At 37.7% G+C, this 23,400-nt stretch overlaps 2 protein-coding genes across 2 annotated transcripts in view; one reads left to right on the forward strand and one right to left on the reverse strand.

Annotated features, from left to right (window-relative positions):
• Positions 1–3,435, forward strand: ttr (transthyretin (prealbumin, amyloidosis type I)). The gene is made up of 4 exons (XM_066676584.1): positions 1–229; positions 1,307–1,443; positions 1,818–1,953; positions 2,512–3,435. The coding sequence occupies exons 1-4, from the start codon at positions 164–166 to the stop codon at positions 2,617–2,619; spliced, it is 447 nt and encodes a 148-aa protein (XP_066532681.1). The 5' UTR covers positions 1–163; the 3' UTR covers positions 2,620–3,435.
• The window catches only part of b4galt6 (UDP-Gal:betaGlcNAc beta 1,4- galactosyltransferase, polypeptide 6), a 24,766-nt gene continuing 4,776 nt past the window's right edge, over positions 3,411–23,400 (reverse strand). Inside the window, exons 2-9 of the mRNA XM_066676583.1 lie at positions 15,747–15,863; positions 15,526–15,639; positions 14,785–14,906; positions 14,387–14,503; positions 9,808–9,995; positions 8,516–8,638; positions 8,147–8,248; positions 3,411–7,842 (exon numbers count right to left, since the gene is read on the reverse strand). Coding sequence (XP_066532680.1) covers positions 7,695–7,842; positions 8,147–8,248; positions 8,516–8,638; positions 9,808–9,995; positions 14,387–14,503; positions 14,785–14,906; positions 15,526–15,639; positions 15,747–15,863 — 1,031 coding nt within the window. The 3' untranslated portion in view covers positions 3,411–7,694. The remainder of the gene's footprint in view (positions 7,843–8,146; positions 8,249–8,515; positions 8,639–9,807; positions 9,996–14,386; positions 14,504–14,784; positions 14,907–15,525; positions 15,640–15,746; positions 15,864–23,400) is intronic.

Genomic DNA, 23,400 nt, shown 5'->3' on the forward strand with positions numbered 1-23,400 from the left:
AAATTGCCACAAAGGTCGTTTTGTTTGGACTTGCACATTCCCCTGTTATTTACTGTGTCAACAGAACGCCCCAAATCTCCCTGTGGTCACCTGACCACACAACAAAAAGCCATTTCAGTATACAAGTCAGAATCAGTTTTACCATCCACTGTCTTCATCCAGTATGGACAAAGCTAGAGTCATTATACTTCTTGCCTCTTTGCTCGTTTTCTGTCAAGCTGCTCCGGTGGTGAGTTTCTGCACCAATTCAAAATAATCAACTATAGGATAACACTGCATTATAGAATTCTTAAAGTTAATCTAAAAAAAAAAAGGTACAATCAGTTCTGATGAGTTTTCTACAATATAGCAATACCATATTTCAATTATTGAAAGGACACTATACTATATCTTATAGCACCTTGTTCTGGACAGCTGTTAACCATGTGTGATATAGCACTAACGAGTGGAATCTGACACCGTCTTAATGTCAGTGGAAGTAAGTGCTTGAGGTATTCAATGTGTAGAGATGTGAGGAATGATATTCTATACTTGTATATATGCTAAGTTACATTTTGCTGAATAATTCTGAGGTTTCAGTTTTCTACATGGCATTACTTCATTGTATCTATACAACTGTGCCAAACACATGATTGTTGACCCCTTTTTTGAGCAAAGATGAAAAGTACAATTATACAAAATTTGCATACAGATACTGCTCAAAAACATTTACTTTGTGATTGTATTTTAACAGTTGGTTAGGTTAGTAAGCAAGGGTCATAAAAAGAATCTGTAGTGAGGTTTGGCCGAACAGTATGTGATTATCACTGATAATCCAAATGTCAAGGTTTAAAATAAAATATTATTAATGTTCATTAAGTCATTCAGATTTAGTGTGCTATTTAAGAATGACCCAATGTAAGGAAGACCAAGTGTGCTTCAGCTTCTCTGTGTGTTTCAGGTCAGAGCAGGTGACTATCAGACAGATTAGTCTGGAAGTCAGATTACTAAGCCCCAGTTGGAACTATTGGCTCAAATCACCACCTATGAGATTTAGAATATTTCAGTCTTGTGAAACAACATGGTTTAGTTGCTGAGAATGTCAATGTTAGTTATAGTGCCAAAAACATATGCTAATACAAAAGTACATAATAGTGCTTGATGCACACACAAAATGAACTAATTTTGTAATTAGTTAATTTACTGTAAGATACACTACGACTGAATTCAGACGCCCTGCATCAAGTAAAAACAGGTCAACTTAATTATTAAGTTTTGCTTGTACTCCACACAAATGTAATCTTGTCATTTACTGGTGCTGATCTAGGACCATGGTGGTTCGGATACTCATTGTCCACTGACAGTCAAGATCCTAGATGCAGTGAAGGGTGCTCCTGCTGGAAATCTGGCACTCAAGGTCTTCCGCAAAAGCACTGATGGGACATGGGAAAAGATCAGCAGTGGGTAAGACAAAAAAAAAAAAAGATTTATTTTAATATATATCAAGTTATACAGGATTATAAGTATTCATCACAGATCAGTTTAGTTTTTATACCCAACGTTTTACTTACTTATTACTAATCACTTATTGGTCAAGCATTCTGGAATGGACAGGCTTTTTATACCAAACCTGCCCAGTTTCTTGGTCTGCGGTTTTCAATTCCAATTTTGGAGACACACCTACAGATCCTGCACATTTCTTTTTTATTCTCTGTCCCAGCACACCTGATTCAGGTCATGGAATCATGAGACTGAGTTAAAAAATACTGTTCTAGCTCATTAACAAAATAAATATGTTTTCATAATCCCATTGCTCTCCCTTCTATCAATCCTAAAAGGACAACTGATGCATCCGGCGAGGTTCATGAACTTATCACTGACCAGGACTTCACACCTGGCGTGTACCGTGTGGAGTTTGACACTAAAAGCTACTGGAAGGCAGAAGGTCGTACACCTTTCCATGAGTTTGTCGAAGTAAGTCAATACCTTCTAAAAAAAATTAAAAGAATATTTGTAGATTTTTTTCCCTTTAATTGGATGTTTCCTCAATTATTTTCATTTGGAAGCCAATGTCCTGCATAATCAGAAATCAGAAATCTCCTTTTAGGGGTTTTGGCACAAAAAGGATTTTCCTTCAAGAGATAGAATGACCTATATTAGTGGCAGTTTGGGAATTTGCCCGAGTGTGTAAACTGGACTCTGACATTCAAAAACAATATATATAGAAAAAAACCCTGTGCTTTCAGTAAATACTGGCAGAATCCCAAAATGAATGTTGTTTTTTTAATGGATGCCAACTAACCGTTAGCATTTTTTTCCCTAAATATGCAGAGTAAATATTTAAGAACATGTATGTTTTCTGTAGACACACGTCCTTAGATAAATGCAAGAGTTGTAGATAAGCTCTGAATGGTCCACTCAAAGACCATACATAACACATAAAAGTACTGTATTTGGATGCAGTTCAATCCCCACTAGGGTGGTGTTTGACATATTTGGAGCTGGTCCAAAATGTGTTCTTATTGATTTCAGATGGTGTTTGAGGCTCATGCGGAAGGACATCGGCACTACACTCTGGCCTTGCTCCTGAGCCCCTTCTCCCACACCACAACAGCTGTAGTGGTGAAAGCACATGACTGAAGATGCACTACATAAGCACCTTCACACTGGTAGACATACAAATATGATTTTTAGGGGTTTTTTTTTGTTTGTTTGTTTTTTTGGGGGGGGGCAGAAGCAGTTGGCAATTTTAACTTTCTACCAAACATCCCCACCAACTGACAGGAAAGGAAAGATAAGTAAATACATTTTAAAAAGATAAATACCCAAAATGCAAAAAAGAATATATATTAAGAAACATAATTCATAACATTTTATTTTGCCTAACATGAAGACATTTTGGCACATCTATTCCAAGAATGCAGAAAAACATCAAGCTTGCAATATAAGCTAACCTACATAGCAACCATTTAATGTTCTCACAATCTATTCCTCAATTCCTCTTCAGAATCAATATGACATCCAAATCTATCTACTTTAGGACAACTCTGTATTAATGACACCTCAGACACCAAATTGTTAGTCAGCTGGACAATCATGTTACCATTTTGTGGCATTTGTTCCTACTGATGTGGGAATGAACACTGGGGGATTGGTTGGGATTGCAACAACCACCTCTGTTCTCCCCTACCCATATTCAGTACAGCATTAATGAGAATCTCAAACACTTTTGATTTTCTGACAAGAAAAACACTGCTCTCAAATTAGGCTTTCAACTATAAACTCTTTTAATGATCATTACAGAGCGTAATGCAGTGAACAACCCAGTAACGCAGTGAACAGACTGGCAAAACAAAGATCTGGAACCAGGATTTTACATGTCAGTTCAAGCAGTCACCATCAAGACACCACACCGCACTTCCGAAACTGGTGTTACAGTAAAAGTGGACCTTCAGAGTAACCAAATCAAGAAATTTTCCTGACTTTCTGCTGCAGTTCATTAATCAGACGTTTCAGAGGTCTAAATACATAGGTCCAGATTCAAATTAAAACTTCTGAAAAATCACTGTGCACTCTACATTGTTTTATTATCCACAACCACCTCACTGCATCTCTCAAACAAGAAAGATAAAAGAAAAACTAAACAAAAACAAACAAAAAAACTCAAGGCACAAATATGAATACTGCAAAAATTGTAACACTATGTTACAAATCTTTAATGTGAACACATCTTTAAAATTCTCTATTTCTCATTGTTTCAAAATCACAGATGGATAATGGATGAGGTACATAGTTTTTTTCCAGGAGGCAGGGGGAATGGGGCTGAATCTGATTTAAACCTGCAGACAGAGCTCAGTATTAAACAATGTCTTTCTTGGCTACAACCAAGTAAAAACTGGTCCATGGATCAAAACCTTTCATTAATACAGATACGCATAAAACACTGGGCATATATTAATATTAGAAATACAGGTAAAAGAAAGAAGGATGAACACCACCTAATGTGGTAAAATGACTATTAAGATGATGACAGATGACTAATGTACTTAACTTCTAGCTTACTAATCGAATGTGCTGCAATTTGCAACTTGCAAACACTTTTGTAAAGAAAGGTCTGTATGGACTCTACACCAGACTGTAGCAGTCTGGTGTCAGTAGCTTTCAGTCATGGTCCTGTGTACATGACAACCCACCACAATAATAAACAAGATGTCAACGAAACAGGTAATGACAATTAATGCCAGAGTCATGTATACAGCCTGCAATGTGGGAACACATCTGATAATTAAGCCACAAAATACTGTTACATTTTAGAATACTGTGCCCTTCTCAGGTGGAAATATTGTAAATAACACTTGTGTTAACACGCAAGGTATTTCAGGTATATTTAAAAAATAATCCTTCCTTTTATAACATTTATCACAGTTTGATGTTTGTTTCTGTTCTTTACTCAGAAACACTCAAACGGTAAGAAAATGCAAACTAAAGGAGTGGGAGCTCAATTTAAAACTTTAAAATAACACTACATGTGTTTGATGCCCATCTGTCACACCTTACTGAGATATAATAATATTAAGAGTCTCTCTTCCTCATGCTCAACGACTAGATTGGAAAAGAAAAGTAAATTCACAAGTTCGTTTCCATTTAGAGGCAAGAGTGAAAAACGCACAAAGTGAACGTGACATTTCATTTTACAGACAGAACCAGGGAGAAAACAAGGATTTGGCACAAGTAATCTCCATTTCATCACCCTTCACTTTGAAACTTTATTTTGGAAAAAAGAAAATGGATAGTTTGCAAATCTTTCATCTTGATCACACACAGATTTTCGTCTGCAGGTTTAAGAACGAAAAAAAAAATTGTAAACAAGAATATACTCAGCACTCAGTATATTTTCACACAGGCATTCACTCATACAGTCCATGCTTCAGATCAGCAGTTCAGTTTGGTGCACAGTTAATAGAACCTCAGCACGGCATTAAACCAAATGGTTCTCAATCGTGATCCTGGAGGCCCCCTGCTCTGCGTTTTAGTGCTATCCTAGCTCCAATTCACCTGATTCAACTCGTCAACTAATCCTTAATGGGTTGAAGTCCATGTGGTAGAACATGGAGTAACTCTAAAATGTGCAGTGTAGATGGTTTCCAGAATTAGGGCTAGGAACCACTGTGCAGCAAATTGCTTAAAACGAAAAGAGGGGGGGGAATTGCACCAGATTTGACCCTCGTTTTAAACCATATGTATTTTAATAATATATATTGCACGTAAAAAATATTAGGTTTATGTTAAAGTTTTTCACTTTTTCAGCCTAAGAATATGAATATGATGCTAATCAATGTGGATGTAGTTTAGGGATGCACCTAGTTTTGTCCACCAAGTTTTTGTCTGAGAACAGTGAGACTTGGTGCATTAATTCTTTGTCCAAAATGTATGTAATTGAATAGGCCAAAACCTAATATGTTTACAAGGCTTTTAAATGTTAAAAAAATGCGACTGACATTTTCCACTTCACTGGTCAGGACACACATTCACAGTTTAAGACCCCAACCAAAAACAGCCATCTTAGTAGCCATGAGAAAATGTTAGTGGTTAGTGGACTTCCTAGTGGTAGTAGGGTTCACAAAATCCAATTACTTCTCCACTTGACTTCACAAATACAAGATCATGCTTGCTATGAAATATAAAGCAACAGTTTATGAATAAATATCCAGCACAGGCAATGGCGGTGTGGAGGGTGCTTCATTGTCTTAGATGAGCAACTCTTCTTTCAAGGACACCAAGTTTTGTGGCACAAGCAGTAATACACACATTGAATTATATTTTTTACAACTTTATCTGCTCAGCTTTTGTGGGAGTGGAGTGGGGTTGGGGTGGTGTCTTAAATTTTGGTTTTGTATTCCCAAGCTTATTTCCAGCCCTTTACGACTAGGTTTCAGCTACAGGAACACCTCAGCCAATGCCGTAAACTGTACTGCTGATATGGTCTGACCTCTATGGAACTGTGGGTTTCCACACACTTGCACACACACACATACACAGGGGGTGTAAGAGAATACACAACAGTAGTTCTCTTCAGAACTGATACCATAAATTAAACAAAATTATCCCTAGGGAAAAAAGATCAAATTAAAATAATAAAGCTACTTATGGTGCATCAACATCTTTAACATTAGATTATATACAAAGGCAAATAAAAATGTACAAAAAGCACAGCCTACAATTTGCTTTTCCACAGCTTTGAGTGCTCAAAACAAAGTCTTCATTTCCCAAACTCAGTTCTAATGCCTTTCAAGAGTGACACTGATATATCACTCTCTCATCCAGGCCCAACCTATGGTCAGACTAGAGTGCAACATTACAAGGTACTTCATTACACACAGCTAGAGCTTCATTCAGTCACAATCACACTCTCCCACACGTGCGCACAGTCACCCTCCCACACTAGATGCCAAACCCAGTGATAGGTATTTTGGCTTTTAGCAGCTGTGAACCCCAATGACCAGCAGGTCTTCCTGCAAACGACCCACAAAAAATAATCTCATTCCACTGCGCCCCACCTCTTTTTCATCTGTACAGTGCACTTTAAATGAGAGACAGGAAGAAATTTTATAAATTACACAAAAGCTTGAATGTAAGAAAAACATAATATATAAACCTAAAAAACGTTTTAAAAACTTCTGGCAACAAAAAGAGAAAATAAATAAATAATGTAGTAAGGCATGCAGCTGATATAGGTGTTTTTAATTTTATATGTATAGCTATATCTTTAAATATATATATATTCAGTAGACCCCGATATCCCATTTTGCTTTATAAGTTCTAAATTCAAAAATTGTCTTCCTGCCATAAAGAAAAGAAAAAAGAAAGACATTTAGCTGCCAAAATTAAGAGTGTGTGTGTGTGCACTGGAATGATGGGTGTCGTTACAGGACTAAGCAAAAACATCATTAAAGAGTATTTACAGACCAGTCTGGGTCATGCAAGTGCTCACAGCAGTCCTCTGCACAGCCAAAAAAAAAGGAACACAAAAAAAACAAATTGATGCTCACATGACAAACACCATTGGAGTGCTTGACAAGCATCTTCATAAAAAGACAAAAATAAATACAAAAACTAACAAAAAATTTAATTTACAGTACATACACAAATTATCAAAGTCCACAGATTTTTTCTGCAGAAAGGAAAAAAATTCTATGTTTTAAAATACTACTGTATGATACAAAACGTGCCATAAAATGTCTATTGGCGTCTAGGCTGCTGCTGAATTGTAAAACTGAGCTTTCTACATTATCAGCACAAACAAAGTCAGAGACACAGAGTGATAATAGCCTATGAAAATCAGTTAAGGCTTCGCAGTAAACATCTGTTTTGTTGATGCTGGCACTCCCTGCCTTTGTATCTCCCACAATTTTTTGTTTGCTTATTCTTTCTGTTTTTGGTAGCGTGATGTGATTGGAGTAGCTAAAGCCTGTATGAACACAGAAACATGCAATGGAACACACAGGCTCACACTTACAAAAATATGGGTGTGACTCAACACACACACACACACTTGAATATTCAGGCCTTTAACCTCTTGTTTCTTGGTTTTAAGGTTACTTGGCAGCAGTATGTACGTCATGTTGCAGTCACAAACACCTCCACACTCCAAGGGTGCTGGATTATATTCAGGTCTCAAGGGTCAAATGAAAGACAGGTGAATGTAAAAATGCTGTTCAGTACTCTGCTATGGGGGCCAGCTCGGGGCTCAGGTTAACAGTGATATTCTTATACAGATTACTTAAAGATATTTCTGGAGAATACTGAAGATTATTCAGGCCATCCAAATGCTGCCTTTCTTTAGAATACCTTAGTAATTTATACCTGAAAAAGAAATGAGAGAGAGAGATGCTTTAGTCAGAATTCCATGTACATATAGAATGAGATGATTGTTGTATGCAAAGATTATTACACACACTAATACAAATAAAGCCTGTCAGCAGTGTTGGTCTATTAAAAGGTTACTAAGATTGTTGAAAGCCATTCTCCACTCATTTTTATAACCAGTCTTGTGTATCACAAGTATCTCTGAAACTAGCAGGTAAGTTCATCATTTGCCTGTGCAGTACATACAACAGTGTGTTTTAGATAGATGAGTGGAATATTGCCAACACGTGAGAAAACTCACCTTCCAAGAAACTGCACTTCTCCTCTGTGGTGATGCGGAATTGATTTGTATTTACCTATCTCTCCATCGGGTCTAGTCACATTAAAGCCAGCAAAGTGCACCCTGCAAGGTGAAAACTAAAGGTACATTTCACATTGAAAAAAACTGGGACCATGTGCATACTCGTTCATTCATTATCTGTAACCGCTTATCTGGTTCAGCATCGCAGTATGTGCATACTCTGTAAGCAGTTAATGAACTTTTTTATAATTTACTGTCAACACTGTATACAAATTGAAAGACGACACAGCTAACAAATTTGAAAATGTGTCGTATCTTCAGAAATTAAACTAAACACTTGCGGGGCCCTGTACTTTTAATTACACACACCTGTTCCAGAGGTCATCGTCCTCCCCTCCCCAGCCCCAGAATGCATTGGGAAAGCCGTTGATCTTTTGGAACTGCTCCACTGTAAGTCCACTCACACCTCCAAAGAACTCACTATAAGGCAGGCTGAAACAGACACATACACATTTAATCATGCGATTTTAACAATGTTTGAGCTAGTATCAAGCCACATTGGAGTAGCAAATCGCAGCCTTTGCATTAGCTGTAGTAATTCATCACTTAGACAGTGCATGACAAAAAAAAAAAAAAAAAAAAAAAAAAAAAAAGGATAATATATCTAATATAATATCTAAAAAAGGATAAGATCCAGGCAACAGATAAAAGCTGAATGTAGTGTCTATATTAAGCTACAGGTTATACAAAAGCTCTAATGACAACTGAAAAAAAATCTGTTTAAATATTTATATAACTTACAAATCAAATAAATATTTTTCATTTAAGCTGCTTTTTGCCAACATCAATGAGAAGCTGACAATCATCCAAGTGAATAAAATTTCTTCTTCTGATATTCGACTGGGTCATGATATTTTTATGGGGTGAAAGGAATGACACTGCACCTCAGTGTATGTCAGAGTGATAACGCTGACATATGTCTTGCCTTGTCACATCATGCTTGACCAGTAATTGGGCATCATCTTGGGCCAACAGACATTCAGCCACAAGGCTAATTTCAAATTAAATTATAACTGAATTTAACATTGGCCTTGATTCATTTTCATTTTAAAATATCAAGTGACAATAAGGTGGAAAATACAAATTTTTTATGTTAAATATATGTGATCACATTGGTTGTTAACAATCATTTGTAGCATTAGACATGACACAAAACGCGGTGTAGTGGAAGAATCTGACAAAGAAAATGAAAAAGTCAGCAGTTGATAAGATGGTTACATTTGTAAATGTGCACTTATTTATACTTGAAAAACTTATGAAAGGCTTAATTTTTTCAGTGGGAGAATAATGTTTGTTCAGTACAGAACACGTTCAACTAATGTTGAACCATTTTCTCTACATTTCTAACTACTCGATGAAGTACAGAGCAATACCACATCACACAATCTCTTATCTCTTTAAAGGGACTCTCCTTAGCTCATTAGTTCAGATACAAAACTATCAGAACAAATAGTACAGTTCCTGTGGTCTGAGACATCATCCTCATGGTGCAAAGAAATCATAACAGTAGAATTCTAAATGCAGTGAGAATGTAGAATGAAAAAACATGCAATGTGTGATGCACGAAAACAGCAAGGAAGGTTTTCGTCCAACTTACTTACATGTACATATACTTGTCTAGCTTTGTAGCAAAGTGTCGTGGCATCTGTCCACAGCCATAATAATTGCGATCGTTTTCAGGGATATGATCAACATCATGGAACACCACGCAATCCCAAACCAAGTCTTTCATTGCCTCCTTGAAGCCCACGTTAAATAGCATGGCACGATTGAATGGCTGTGTACCTGCCTGAAAACACACAGAACAGCCATTTTACAACATGTTGTAAAGCATAAATCAACCCATTCTGTATTAAATCTGCTAATGCTGCAAAACAGAAATTTAGTGAAAGTGATAACCTTGATTTTACTGCAGGCAATCTGCAGCATAATTATTAGAGTTGAGAATGTGGGGAAAACTTTCAAAATATTTAGCTGGGTTTTATTAAACACATGCATCTCTTCAGCTCTGAAAAGGACCAAAAACAAGGACGCCTAACAAACATTTACCTATCAATTTTACAAACCATGGATGCAAATAACCTGTTCAATCCTAAAAATGAATAGTGATGTCCTGATCAATTTTTTGCCTTTGACCCCGATCCAAGACTTTTAATATTGAGCAAAAGCCAATGCAGAGTTTCAATCCTACACTTACATTTTCCTAGATAGTACTGTTATACATTACATACTTCAAGTAAACCCAGCCCAGTGCATCTGCTTGACACTCACATTAAGAATAAAAATGCCTGCATCCAAGTCACTGCTTGTTTTGTTTTTTTTTATAACAAATTAAACAAATGGTGTTTTCACAAGCAGCTCATATAAATAATTATATATAATTTATAATCTTATTTGAAATTATATAATGTGATTATGTACAGTAATCCCTCGCTACTTCATCTTTCGCAGATTCACTACTTAGCGGGTTTTTTCAAGGGGGCTTATGGCCGCTATATCGTGGATATTTAGGGAAAATCTAGGAAAACCGTGAAAGATGAATAGAAAATATTTAATTAAATCCATTAAAATTTCATAAAATTCTATATTTTATGCTATTATTAGCCCGTTGTCAGCAAAGAAGAGTGCACAAATCTTGATTTGTCTATCTATGATTTCATTTTCAAATCATTTTCCTCTTCTTTTTAGTTCATTTATTATTCTATATGTTATTAATTTGAATAATGTAGTAGACCTTATGCATCCTCTTGGTAGCAGACGACATGCATTATACCGCACAGTAACTTCTTGCTGACATAGTGCATTGTAAGACGAAATGTGATTGGGGCAATTGAAGAGACTGGTTTGTGACTTGGATTGGTGCATTCAAAAATGCTTTCATCTGCCCCTTTTTGTCTCTCTATTGTTCATGTCCGCATCCAAGTGAAATTTACATACGCTAAATTACAGCTTAGGAATTACTCTATTAAAGACACTGGTAGGATATCACATAGTTCATAGCTGAAAAAAATTATAGAATGACTGTTTAACACAAAGGGTAGGTTGTTAACAGTACAGGGAGGGTTCTAAAAGTCCAAATACTCAAAAAAAAAATATCTATCCTCTACTTCGTGGAACTTGACCCGTTTCTCTTAGCGCAGCACCAAAACTAAGCCCAGTAGGCGGGACTATGACTCCATTGGCAACCAATGAGAAGCACATTCTCTCTTTAGGAGTAGTGGAGTATCTGCCTCTCCTCCAGCTGAGGGACAGCAGCATGTCTCAAACAAATCATGTTCTTAAAAGTCTCTCCTCAAAAATATGAAATAAAATGCATCCCGTGTGTGTCCAAAACACGGAATTTAGTGTCCAAAATCAGGATATGTTGGCGACACTCCCCAGTTCTGAATCTGACATGCGGGAACGTGCATATGTGCGGAACAGTCAGAAAGAGATGTGTCCGCTATGGTGTAATCAGATTACAGCATCATTTACAAAGCGTGCTACAGGAGGAGGGAGTGTGAGCTTGCCGCCTAGAGGAAATGGAGGATTGAGTTCAGTAAAGCCGATACAGATCAGTAAAATAATGGTATGATTGGCCCCAATACCGATTTTTGAGATCGGATCATCCCTAAAATTGAACAATAATATAGGTTATTAGGGAAAGAATAAAATTAAAATAAAGGATATGTATGGAATTTTTCAGTTTCAAAACTAAAATGTAAATGGTATATGTAAAATGGCAATGCAATCCTAATTTTGAATTTAAATGAATGTTCAATTTGCAGTTCATAGACTTCTACTGTTATTTCATTTACACTAGCCTCAGGCTGATAAATAATATGATTGAATATTGTGATTACTTCAACCAGTGACCATAATAAACATGTTATTGTGAACCATTGCTGCCTGTGTGTTGCTTTTATTTTGAATCTTTATGTAACCTTTGACTTTTAAGACCTATATAAAACATTACAGGCGGCATTTAGCGGTCATCATCAAGTCTATCGTCCCATGCATGTTGGCCAATCACACTTCATTCCAATAATGTAAATCAGCGTTTTTACACATGAAAATGATTCAGCCTATATTTTGGTCTACAATTTCTCAGAAGCCTGACTGAGAATGGGTCCACAAAAACAAAGTGAAAAAGGCTTTCGCTGTGCAACACATCCCAAAATCCTAAAAATGTGTTGGCACCCCTGACATGAAGGAACACCAGGAATAAAACTATTCACCTATGTCTGATGTCCCCCGACATAGTCCCCAAAATGTAAGCAAGTTGTTAACCTTTCGACAAGAAACAGGAGGGGCATCTATGGCCCAAAAGAATAATGGAATTGTTCATCAGAATTAACATGTGTCATGTGATCATGCAACAACAAAATCAAAATGATAATTAAAATGTTATTCATTAATATGTATTTGCACTCTAGAAAGATAGCAAAATTCAAAACATGATCTCTACCTCACTTTACAATAATATCACCACCCTACTGTAAAATAAAGTAATATGTTTCATGTTATCACACAACAATGGTGTCAAAAATTATAATTAAAACATTATTTACCTAATATGCTTTGGCACTCTGTGAATATGCATTTGAAATGTTCTTTTTAAACTCTGCACCATGCAAGAGTTTCCCCAAAGGGGAAAAGTCTACTGGTTAATCAATAAAATTAACACCCTCTACTGCAGTGTCAAAATGCTTGTGAAAAGGCAAGAAATAAAATTATTTTATTTAAAAATATTTAAAAAAAAAACTACATAATATTAAACAGCTTTAATGCTAAACTGTTGTTTGTTCTTCTAATTTGATGAGTATGACCATTCAAACAATTATATCCCAGTATTAAAAGGTGACATTCACAATTTTAATAATAAAAATTAAAAACACTTTTTATAAATATCCTCACCATTTGCTAGCTCTCCGGTCTGTTTGCATGCTCAAAACTGGTCTAACTGGATTAGGAAGTAAATGGGTTTAAAAAGGCATCACAGTCTGATATGCTAGGCTTTCTCTCTCTCTGCCCATGGCACAGAAATGGCATCTGGAGGTTTTTAGACAACAGAGAGAAATTATTGAATAAAGCATGAATCAAGATGAGGATATTGCTCCTTAGGTGGGTAAATATTGACTTATTTTTGCTGTTTCTCATCCTTTAATAAAGTCTCCAAATTCAAGAGACGTGTCACTGAATTTATTGCCAAGTGCAACTCGTGTTTCACCTTTCCACCTTAAACAACCACTACATTCTCCTTTGTGCAAGGAGGAACAAGTGGAGCAATGCCAGAGCCCTGCAAAATGACATCCAGCAGGCCACTAATACCCATGTTTCTGCGCAAACTGTCAGTGGTATGAGGACCCAATGTCCAAAAGTGCAATTGGCATTTGCCAGACAACACCAAGATTGGAAGATTCGCCACTGGCGCACTGTGTTCTTCACGGATGAGAGCAGGTTCACACTGAGCATGTGACAGAGTCTGGGCCACACAGCTCATGTGCTAGCCAGAGGTACCCTGACTGCCATTAGCTAGTGGGATGAGATCCTCAGACCCATTGGGAGACCACATGCTGGTGCATTGAGCCCCGGGTTCCTTCTGATGCATGATAATGCTAGGCCTCATGTGGCTGAAGTGCATCAGCAGTTCCTGCATGATGAAGGCATTGATGTTATGGACTGGCCTGCCAATTCCCCAGACCTGAATTCAATTGAGCACATCTGGGACATCATGTCTCGTTCCATCGACCAACCCCATGTATATAATATTACTTCATGGCACAGGTTTTAGATACTGCAAAATATTAATTAAAGTGTCTGTATAAAAAGAGCCTGTAATGTTTAAAAGTATAAATAAATAAACAATAATAAGCGTATATTTTGAAAGTTACTATGTTAGCTTCTAATTTTTATATTTTGGCAATGTTTGAATGAAGCCTATGCACCAGAAAATTTTGTAAAGAAGTTAGATATACTTCGTCTTGGATGAACACATGTTGCAGTCCATGGAGATAATTGATAAAAAGACATGTCAATTTTTTTAGCTTTTCATTTATCAACTATGGACAGAGGCAGACCTATGCCCATATTTCAAATAAGAGAGATATTTTAAAAATGCAAGGAATTGGAAACTTTTTTTTGTTGTTCAAAAGACAGCGATAATGTGATGTGTGAAACTGTACATGCATGTGATAATACCTGTTCAATAACATAAAACGCAAACTGTAAGCGCTGGCTCTGCAGCATAGGAGCAAGGTGTTGAAATAGGATGGGGAGGTGTTCATGACGATTCCTAAAAGGGATCAGAATAGCCACCTGAAAATTGGAAGGAAGAGGGGATAATATTAATGCCATGACATTTCAGAACGTGGCCTAAATAAATCAGCCATATATAGAAATATTTATTCTTGATAGAAAACAAAGTAATGCAATTGTTGTCCCCTTTCAAAGTGTTTTATCCATAAATGCTTTCATCACATTTAGTGTGGCAAATGAAAAATGATCCATTGTAAACCCAAGCTTTTCTTTCCCACCGCTGGACAGGTTTCCCCTAATTCCTTTTACTTCCAGAGATGTGTTAAAAAAAAACTTCAGACCTTCCAGCGTGGTTTGCAGTCTTCAGGCCTCCAGTGGCCACCAGGCTGAATGCCAAGCTGTTTAAGGCGGAATTCTACTTCCTCCATAGGAACCTCAGTCATGTTAACTTCCATAGGACCCTCTGCAGGAGCAGAACAGAGCAGGGCAGGGCATATATTATGCATCAACTTTCTCCAGTTTCATTTTTTATAGCATTTATGAAAATACACAATCATCTGAATGTAATCAAAACTTACACATACTACAATCAAACAAAATATATTTAGAGACCTGCACTGCTATGCATGTCATTAGACCAAGAGATTGGCTATACCGAGGAGTAACAGGGGCATCAAGTATCCCTGATTATGTTAGACTTCAAACCACAATAAGCCATTACAGATGCTCCAGTGATAGATGCTGTAAATTAAGCATGTTTCTTAAAACCTGGTGTAACTTTCTAATGCAAAGGAATACAACACACAGGTGGAGATAAATACCATTATAGCCTTAGTATGTGTGCGACAAGTGAGGATGTTAGAGATGGTGAAAGACCTTTTAAAAAAGTATTTAATTTTTTGCATGCATGACAAATTCAAACATTCCGATTTTAGCATGAAAATGCAAAGCTTAGGAGGATTTTCCCACATTGTGTAACATGAGCTTCAACTGCCATTTATGCCTAGGCTAAATGACAGGATACAGAGGTCTATGCACACAGGCAAGCTAATCTCAGTCCCAAAAAAGGAACACAAACTCACTCATAGAAGGTAAGCGCTCAGGGCAGGGCAGATTCTGGACATAGGTGAAATTCTCAGGGAGGTATGTAGTCGGTTGAACAACGTATTCACTGGAGTTATTCCCATCTGGATAATCTGTGTACAAACAAACACATCGAGAGAACATACGCAGATTTTCAACCTTGAATTTCCCATACGCTTATTCCCAAAGCAGTTTTTCATGTTTCAGGGTAACCTCTCACCTGTACCATTGAGCGTGCTGTTCTTATTGGTGTACGATCTGATCATCTGACCAAAGGTACGCACATTATCCCGCAACATTATACCCTGAGCCTGCACCATGAAGAAGTACGTATTGGCTGCAAATGGAAAAAAGGAGAAGAGGCGTGAGGAAGGACAAAGGAGAATAAGAGAAAAAATGTAAATAGAAATATATACAGTGTACTGTATTGTTGCTAAGTGTATTGTTTTGTACTGTGACCTACATGTTAGGTTGTTACTAATATTTAGCTTGGGGCTAACACACCTCTTTACATTTGCATTGTCGAATGCACTACATATTTACAAAGAAAGTACATTTAAATGAAACGCTTATTTTTGTGATATGGGAAAACATCGTTCAGTGAACTGCCTGCAGAATTTTTTGCATTATCTCACAAAAACATCTTTATGATAAACAAGAATTCGCAAAATATTATAATATTTTTTTTCAGATAAAGAATAGTGCTTGTATAAAATGATTTCTTTTACATGGAACTTATTTACATCAAACAATGCGTTTTAGCATTATCAGTGCTATTCTGATTAAATTATCCAGGCTATCTAGGCTATTCTGTGACTGTGATTTAAAGGGTGGGACATGATGCTGTGCACCAAAATGCACTAAAAATTTAAAAGGCTATCCTTCTGACTTTCACATGCTGCTAAGGATGAATTCTCAAGCCCCTGATTTTGGGAGGCCTTCTCTTCCATTTGTACAATCAAACTGCAAAACAGGTTATTTTGTGGTGCCTCTGGTTCAGATCCACAAGATCTCTCTCTCTCTCCATATTTGCGCAAAGCAGTCAAGCACAAGTTTAATCTAGAATGAGGCCATTTAGAGAATATAAAGATAATGCCTAATGCCCAACTACTGTAATGCAGTAATGACTAAACAGAACAAAGACCATGTCTTCACATGAGCATGGAATACATATGTAAAGCTGAACTTCCCAGTGCTTAGCATATCTCACACACACACACACACATATATATACACACACACGTTCAAAATAATTGAGCACCCCTGCAGTAAAGTGTTTTAGGAAAATTGTCTTTTTTTTCTTGCTCACAATTAGATCAAATAAAAGACGTGTATAATAGACAATTGCAACTTAGTTTACAACATTTTCTCTAATATACCAACAAACTTCCTTTTTGCGATTTCCTCGTTGACAAAATTATTCAACCCTTTAAAGATGGGGTTTCTGTCACGTGTTTTCAATCGGGCGTTGAAAGCACCTGTAGATGTGAATAGAACCATAACAAGCAGCAATTAAGCAGCTTTAAGACTGAGACACTCAGCTGCTTCTAGACAGTTAATGGTGTCTTTGCAACATGGTAAACTCCTGGAATGGTCAAAGAAGTCAAGAGAGGAGGTAATTTCTCTCCATAAGTAAGGATATGGATATATAAAAAGAAAGCAAAGACACTGGGCATTAAGAAACACAATTGGAAGCATAATTTGCGAGTTTAAAGTGAAAAAGACAGTGGAATCTCTACCTAGGAGTGCCAGAAAGGGGATGATGACGGTGACTGCTGTTCAGTACCTGAAACAAAAGGTGGAGAAAAATCCCTGGCTGACAGCTGAGGAATTGTGACAGGACTTGTCAGGGGGAGGTACTTGGGTTTTGGTCCAGACAATAAGGCACACACTGAGATGAAGGCCTCTGTGCCAGAACTCCCAGGCATATCCCCGTGCTGACTTCAAACATAAGAAGAATCGACTCCAGTATGCCAAAAACCATGTGGACAAACCACAAGCTTTTTGGGATACTGTTCTCTGGAGTGACAAGACAAAATTGGAACTCTTTGAGCTTATGGCTCAACATCATGTCTGAAGGAGGAAGAACAAGGCCTGTACAAAAAAAAAACACCTTGCCTATTGTGAAACATGGCATTGGGTCAGTCACTCTGAGGCTGTTTCACTTCTTTGGGTACAGGGAATCTCCAAGGATCCAAGGACAATAATCCTAAGCAATTCTACCATGGCTTGGTTGCAGAAGAAGGGCTGGAAGATTCTGGAGTGGCCATTGCAATCGCCTGAATTAAGTCCCATAGAAAATCTCTGGTGGGACTTGAAGGCGGCAGTTGCAGTATGCAAGCCCAAGAATGTCAATGAACTGGAGGTCTTTTCCCATGAGAAAAGGGCTAAGATACCTGTAGATTGCTGTAAGAAACTTCAAGCTATGTTTCACGTGTAAAGGATGTTATTACTGCCACTGGAGTTGTACTAACTGAATTGGACAAATTTCAGTAGTTTTATTTTTTAAACAATATCTAAAACAAATGTTTTTTGACAATACTAAGTGGCAGCAAGCTCCCATAGAACGCTGGTTTGAAAGACACTGATTGCCTTGCCTAGTTATAATATAACAATATTACTGCCAAAATATATAATACTATCCGCTTATTTTAAAGAATTAGTTTTATTCAACTTTACTTTTCTCACTGTTGTTCTCTGATAGTAAAACACCAGGTGCTTAAAAAGATCATAATCACTCACTCGGTTCACACCTTACAGGCAACATTTACAAGTCTTATTTTTCATGAGAAAATTCCATGGAAGGCTAGGACATTGTCCACACAGACAACTAATACACCTGTACAACTGGAATGGGACTTGTCCTAATATATTTGGTAATCCACAGATTTATTTATTTTTTTAATCATCTACCAAGTTACCATTGTAATGCCAACACATTATTTCACTTCTGCCCAAGCAGAGTAACTAAACTACAAACTGCGCATGCTCTCAAATATGTTCCCTTCATACAAAAACCTAACCACTTTATTACTAGAACCATTTGGCAATACATTAACCTCTAGGTGTTTGCTGTCCAAAAAACACACTAACATTATGCTAACTAAATGTATACCGACCCATGCCAACAACCACACAATCTACAGCTCGAGTCTTCACCTACCCACTGTCCACAGTGGGCAAATGACTAGCTCTTGGCTCTTCCAACACTGGTGGGGAAAAGAGGCTTGGTACTTGTAGTGTTAAGCGACTTATCAGAAGTAAGCCTTTCTCAAGGCGCCAAAAACGAACATGATAACACTGACAACGAACTAGACGTGACAGGTTAACAATGTAATCCTTACCAGACAGCTTTGTTATCCTGTGTGATCACATTTACTGTAGTATGTTTACATGGTCAGGTTTTATTCTATTTGTGGGGACCTAAAGGAAATCACACTTCTCTATATACATCTATTTATTTCTAATGTAAGACAGATTAAATCAAGTTAATCTACTTATTAGAACTCTTCTTTCCACATTAAAAGTTTCTGAAGTTACTGGCATTTACCAACTTACATTGCAATTTAAATGGGGCAAGAATGATATTCTGGCATCAGAAGCATTTTCAAGTCTACTTTAAAATGCTATCCTGGCACCTACATAACTTTCCTCTCCACCTTAAATGGAGCAGAAATTACTGTGGCCCTGGTAAAATGGTCCATTCCACATTAAAAGGTGCAGTGTTTTCTGGCACCTGCAGAAATTTTACATTCCATTTAAAAAAATATATAATGTGAGGTAAACTTATTCTTTTCACAGAGCACATACAGTATAAGTAAAATGAGGAACTGAAGTTGACTGCAGCCTACAAAAAAAAATCTACTCTAGTGCTGCCAAGAAGGTAGTCTGAAACTGAGCTCTGTGAGAAGGCAGCAGGTCTATCAGAATGAGGCAGCATGTGTGTCTCAGCCTTTGGTCCTTACTGTGCAGACTCTGGTATCAAATCTGATAATAAGATGGACAACTCTGGCTTAATTTCCATAGAACGGAAAGCATTTGAAGCAGGCTGACATGTTGCATACCGTGGTAATTTACCCGTTTCTGTACCCGTTTGGAAGCTGTTTTGATCGCTCGGGTTTTCCTGTTTACTCGTTTCCATTGTTATTTCTATATTTATATGTTTTTATAACCTACTAACCATCCATAGATCTATCTTTTAGATTGTCTCCGCAGGAATATTCATTACAGAGGCACTAAAACTGCCACCGGACCCTGGAGTAACGTTCTTGGTGTAAGTTACTAAAATTCACTAAAAGCGGTAAGTACCTGCAATTCCATGGCTACTACTGGCTGTTTTGCCTGCTCAGAGTGTGGCATGTTTAGTTTAACGCCCTTTTCCACCTCTAGCGATAAATATAGTGGTTGTATTTGTAGTAAGTGTCAGCTAGTTAGCTCTCTGGTGGATAAAGTGGACCAGTTAGAAGTGCGCATCCGGAGCTTATTATTGTTGAGGGATAAACAGCGAGATTCAGTGTTAGCAACTCCGGGTGCCTTAGGGAGAGTTAGCACCCCCACGACTCCGGCGTTAGAGCCCTCACAGCGGGGTGAATGGGTGACATCTCGGCGTCATAGCCGGAAAGCTAAGGCTGATGCTAACGCTGAAGCCAAAGCTAGCCCACCGGGACACCACGCTCCTCCGATTCGCGTGTCAAACAGGTTTGCCCCGCTCAGCAAAGCACCCGCTGAGGAGCCTGTTAAGAGTGCTCTGGTTATAGGAGACTCTATTGTTCGGCACGTGAAATTAGCTACTCCTTTAGGGGCGCTGGCAGTAACAGTTAGCTGTTTATCGGGAGCCAGAGTGCCGGATATTAGTGGCAACCTTAGACTGTTAGCTAATAGGAGATATTCGAGGGTAGTCATTCATGTAGGGGCCAATGATATTCGTCTGCGGCAGTCTGAGGTAACTAAGGGTAATATTAGAGAGGTGATTAAACTGGCCCAGACGATGTCCGATGCCGTAATCTGCTCTGGCCCCATACCAATGCGGCGTGGCGACGAAGCTTACAGCAGACTTTGGGCGTTAAACTGCTGGATGTCCAAGTGGTGTTCCGAAAATCAAGTGGGCTTTATAGACAATTGGTTACGTTTTGAGGGCAAGTCTGGTCTTATAGATAGGGATGGTATCCACCCCACGCGGGAGGGTGCTGCCTTACTTTCTTGCAGTATAGCACATAGTCTTTTAGTTAGTCAGCAGAGTAGTGTAGATAGCTGCTGACAATCCAGAGCCGGGACCAGGCCGCAGACAGACAGGCTAAACCGACCGTCTGCGAACTGTCTTGAGACGTCACCCAGGTTCAACTGTATTGAGACTGTGTCTTTCCCCCGAACTAAATGTAAAAGTAGAAAAACAAAATCAGCCTGTTTCAGCAACCTAATCAATATTAAATCATACACAACACCTAGCAGCAACACCTCAGAACTAAAATTTGGGTTACTCAACATAAGATCACTAAACTGAAAAGCACTCATCGTAAATGATATTATAAGTGATCATAAATTCAATGTTTTCTGTCTCACGGAAACGTGGGTTAAACCAAATGAATATTTAGCACTAAATGAAGCCACCCCCCTAGGCTATAATTATGCACATAGCCCAAGAATATCAGGCAAAGGAGGTGGAGTATGTGTAATTTACCAAAATACCCTAGAAATTAGTCTTAAACAATGTGACACCTTCTCTTCTTTTGAGGTTCTCTCCACTATTATTACAAATCCGGTCACAAAAAAGGACGCATTTTTATTATGCAACATTTACAGACCACCAGGGCCTTACTTAGAATTTCTGAAAGAATTCAGCGAATTTGCTACAAACCTAGCGGTGTGCAATCATAAAGTTATAATTGTAGGAGATTTCAATATCCATTTTGAGAAGGAAAAAAGACCCACTAAAAAAGGCATTTACCTCAATCTTAGACTCTATTGGTATTACTCAAAATGTAACAGGGCCTACACACTACTGCAGCCACACTTTAGACTTAGTTCTGACACTAGGTCTTAACATTGACAAAATTAATATCTTACCGCAATCCTCAGCAATCTCCGATCATTACTTAATTTCATATGAGTATAGAAATGCCCTCACTAAAGCTCGCTCAGCATATCTGGCCTCGCTGATCTCCCATAATAAAAATAATCCGAGAGCACTGTTTAGTGTGTTTTCTAGAATTACAAAAAATCAAGCAGGTTCTGAACAACTAATTCCAGCAACTCTCACCAGTAAAGATTTCATGGACTTTTTTAATAATAAAATTGAGAATATTAGACAACAAACTCTAGCCACAGGATCAAATCCATCCTGGCTGCCACTTGATGTGAATGAAATAAAACATAATATAACTGTAAAAGAAAGACTTGAAACCTTTTACCCACTCCCACAATTAGAACTAGAGAAGATTATCACCTCCGCAAACTGTACAACTTGCACACTTGATGCAATTCCCACAAAGTTGCTCAAAGAAGTATTACCAGCTATTATTGATCCTCTTTTAACTATAGTAAACTCATCGCTTAGTCTGGGCCATGTACCCAAAGCTTTTAAACTAGCAGTTATTAAACCTATGATCAAGAAACCAAATCTTGATGCTAGTACACTGTCTAATTACAGGCCTATTTCTAATTTGCCATTTCTGTCTAAGATCTTAGAAAAAGCTGTGGCCCAACAACTTAGTTCATATCTACATAAGAATCATATATATGAAAAATTCCAATCTGGATTCAGGCAACATCACAGTACAGAGACAGCTCTAGTCAAGATAACAAATGATCTTCTTCTTGCCTCTGATCAAGGCCACGTATCCCTGTTGGTGCTTCTTGACCTAAGCGCAGCCTTCGATACAATAGACCACAATATTTTCATAGAAAGGTTAGAAAACATGGTTGGAATCACAGGGACAGCCCTATTATGGTTCAAATCTTACTTAACGGAACGTTATCAATTCGTAAAAGTAAACAATCTAAATTCAAATTATTCTAAAGTAAGATTTGGAATTCCACAAGGCTCTATTTTAGGACCATTATTATTTACATTATACATGTTACCGCTAGGCACAGTTATAAGAAACCATGACATTAACTTTCAATGTTACGCAGACGACACACAATTGTATATTTCAGCCAAGCCCGATGACAAACACAGATTAAAGAAAATAGAGGACTGTGTAAAAGACGTGAAAGGCTGGATGTTGCGTAACTTCCTCCTTCTAAACAGCAACAAAACAGAGGTCCTACTTTTGGGTCCAAAAGTGACAAGAAATAAATTATCAGACTTAATTTTAAATCTAGCTAACTTTCCAGTTAAACCTGGTTCAGCAGCAAAAAATCTTGGTGTCATAATTGACCCGGATTTATCATTTGATCAACACATAGGTAGTATCACTAGGACAGCTTTTTTACATCTTCGCAATATTGCTAAGATTAGAAATGCCTTATCCCTCCAGGACGCAGAAACATTAGTACATGCTTTTATTACTTCAAGGCTTGACTACTGTAACGCACTACTGTCAGGATGCACCAGCAGCAATTTAAGAAAACTTCAACTAGTTCAAAATGCTGCAGCTAGGGTCCTCACTAAAACTAGAAAATTTGAACATATCAGCCCAGTTTTATCATCACTTCATTGGCTGCCTGTTAAATTCCGCATTGACTACAAAATTTTGTTATTAACATATAAAGCTCTACATGGGCTTGCTCCTGAATATCTTCAAGATACAATTTCCTATTATGAGCCTCCACGTTCACTCAGATCACAGAATACTGGATTTTTAAATGTTCCCAGAATTCAGAAGGCCTCAGCTGGGGGAAGAGCCTTTTCTTATAAAGCCCCCCAACTCTGG

This window comes from Hoplias malabaricus, chromosome 7 (assembly GCF_029633855.1).
Source record: "Hoplias malabaricus isolate fHopMal1 chromosome 7, fHopMal1.hap1, whole genome shotgun sequence".
NCBI classification, from domain to species: Eukaryota; Metazoa; Chordata; class Actinopteri; order Characiformes; family Erythrinidae; genus Hoplias; species Hoplias malabaricus.

What these genes read in the sequence shown, in the direction of transcription:
- ttr (XM_066676584.1), top strand. Translation starts at nt 164, where the DNA reads ATGGACAAAGCTAGAGTCATTATACTTCTTGCCTCTTTGCTCGTTTTC. An exon ending in TCTGTCAAGCTGCTCCGGTG is followed by an intron (nt 230 to 1,306) that starts GTGAGTTTCTGC and finishes GTGCTGATCTAG; the next exon opens with GACCATGGTGGTTCGGATAC. An exon ending in CTTTCCATGAGTTTGTCGAA is followed by an intron (nt 1,954 to 2,511) that starts GTAAGTCAATAC and finishes TATTGATTTCAG; the next exon opens with ATGGTGTTTGAGGCTCATGC.